General features: G+C 35.8%; 1 protein-coding gene across 1 annotated transcript in view; it reads right to left on the reverse strand.

Moving 5' to 3' along the window:
• PCNX (pecanex homolog (Drosophila)) overlaps nucleotides 1-2,738 on the reverse strand; it is a 324,383-nt gene that overhangs the window by 274,848 nt on the left and 46,797 nt on the right. The window contains exon 2 of the mRNA XM_006865614.1: nucleotides 264-472. Coding sequence (XP_006865676.1) covers nucleotides 264-472 — 209 coding nt within the window. The remainder of the gene's footprint in view (nucleotides 1-263; nucleotides 473-2,738) is intronic.

The raw sequence follows: 2,738 nt of genomic DNA on the forward strand, positions 1-2,738 counted from the left end.
ATCGGGCTGTGAACTGCAAGGTCAGGAGTTCGAAACTACCAGCTGATCCGCGGGAGAAAGATAAGGCTTTCTGCTCCCGTAAAGATTTACAGCCTCAGAAAACCCTGTACAGGATCACTATGTGTCGGAACCAACTCCATGGCACATAACAACAACAACAACAACTGCCTTAAAACCATATAAATAAAACAAGTACAATAATCACATCATTACACATACATAATAATCTACATCTTTTTACTCGAAATAAGAGGTTTTCTTACCTTGGGCCATTGCTGTCTTTTCTCCTAGCTGAACAGTTGCCTTGTTCAGTTTTGGTTCGCTGCTCTGTGAACTCATTTGTTCTCCTATCTACAACTTCTCCAGCATCAAGTGCTCTATGTAGTCGGTAGTTGACCATCTTCAGAACAATGAAAACAGCAGCTATCACAGGACAATAAACTGCTACTATAATCATGGAAGACGGAAGAGCCTTTAAGAGAAAGAAAATATACATTTTTAAATACTTTATATTTTACTCAATTAGAGAAATATGTAACTAATACACACACACATTCATAAGGGCCTTTAAGAGAAAGAAAAATTGCATTTTTATATACCTTATAATAACTTACAGAAGTGTGTACCTAAAATAGCACACACACAAAACATCAATCTTGTAACAAAACTTACTTTTTTACTAGTGTTAAATTATGGAAGTTTAATTTAACTACATATGGCTATGAGGACTTCAAATGTGGCTACTAGAAAATGTTTAATCACATCTGTGGCTCACACTGTATTTCTACTGAACAACACTGATAAATGTTGTTGTTAAAGGGCCGCTGAGCCAGTACCAACTCATAGCGACCTTAAGAACAACAGAATAATAAAATACTGCCTGGTCCTGAGCCAACCTCGCAATCATTGTTTCACTTGAGTTCATTGCTGCTGCCATTGTGCCAGTCCATCTTGTTGGGGATCTTTCTCATTTTCACTGACTCTCCACTTAACTAAGCATGATGTCCTTCTCCAGGAACTGGTCCTTTCTGATAAGTTAAAAGCATGAGAGAGAAAGTCTGGCCATCCGGGCTTCTAAGGAGCATTCCAACTATATTTCTTCCAATACCAGGTTGGTTTATTCTTTTGGTGGTCCACGATATTTTTAATATTCTCCTCCAACACCATAACTCAAATACATCAATTCTTCTACAGTCTTCTTTATTCATTGTCCAACTTTCACATACAAGTGAGATTTTTGAAAATAATATGGCTTGAATCAGGCACACTGATATATGGTCCTGGTCAAAAGCTTGTAACACAACTAGAGAGCTAAGGTATCACACTGCATAATACAGGAATAATTCAGGGTTGTGAATTCAAATGCATAGAATCCCTGTTTATGTCTCAATATAACGTTTTAGGATAGAAACATTCTTTGTGTTTTACAAAATTAGTAGCTAAAACTGTCATGAGAATGATCTTAGAAAACCAGGTTAAGACAAGGAAGCTATGTAAAATCCAAGAGGGTTTTAGTTTTAAACTAGAGTTGGCCAGGTAAAAATAATACAGACCAGAACCAAGCAGTGCATACATGAACTGAGGACTGAGTGATGTAGAACTTGAATACAGGGATACCAGGCTCTGAGGCCACCCTTCTGGAAAGGTGTAGCCTCGAAGTCATTGTTGGCACACTGTAAAACTAGGCTCAGCTTATCCCTAACTTTCATGAGAAAAGTCAACCTAAATGTCTGCAGCTCGAGATCCTACATTTTTATAAAATGTGACATAAAACAAAACCCAAAATTTGCTTCGAAAAGCTGTCTCAAATACTTAAGATAATGAAAGTATGTCCTTGGGGTCTTTTTTTCCAGGGAGACTTAGAAAACAGATACAGAATTTTTTTTTTTTTCCTAAAGAAAAAATGGGGAATGGGGAAGAGTGTATGTCAGAACTGAACAAGAAGTAAAAATCAAATTAAGCCCAGGTTTTAATAATTTTGTGTTGAGGTTAGCTATAATAGGTCTATAAATGCCCTTTTAAAACCCTGAATTAAGAAACTGCAATGAAGCAAATACAATAGGAAGAGTGTAAAACTGATGTTCTTCCATGTAAACTATCACTCAATTAACAGTAAAAACTTAAATTAAAAAAAAAAAGAAACTGCATACTGGAGTATCTAAATATTTAAATTTAGGTTTTTAATTTAAAATGTTACTGAGCAACTGGTTTGGTTAAAATTTGAAAGGTACTAAAATTGTTTATCATAAATATCAGAATTACAAGAGTTAAGTATTTGGAAAGATTTAAGAGACAAAGCAAGTACTTAAAAATGAGTACTAAATTTTAAAATGCAGTTTAAATTTAAGGGAATTTAACGAACTGCAAGGTTGGTGGTACAAATTCACCAGTCGCTCCTTGGAAACCCCATACAGGGTTGCTATGAGTTGGAACCAACTCCATGGCTAACAACAACCTGTGTTAAAGACCCCCAAACAAGGTACACTGACAGTAGCAGCAACAGTGGGCTGAAACATAACAACTGTGAGGCTGGCATAGGACCAGATGTTTCATTCCATTGTACACAGGGGCACTAGGAGTCGAATCTGATTAGACAATACCTAACAATAAGCGGTGTTTGGGGGGGAGGAATAAAAAAGTTCTTAAAAATGATTGTTAAAATATGGTAAGTTTGTAAAGAGTTGAATTCAAAGACAAGGGACAAGTCATTTAAGTTATATCTTTAACAAATAAAATAT

The sequence above is a fragment of the Chrysochloris asiatica genome, unplaced genomic scaffold (genome assembly GCF_000296735.1).
Source record: "Chrysochloris asiatica unplaced genomic scaffold, ChrAsi1.0 scaffold00079, whole genome shotgun sequence".
In the NCBI taxonomy this organism is placed as follows: domain Eukaryota; kingdom Metazoa; phylum Chordata; class Mammalia; order Afrosoricida; family Chrysochloridae; genus Chrysochloris; species Chrysochloris asiatica.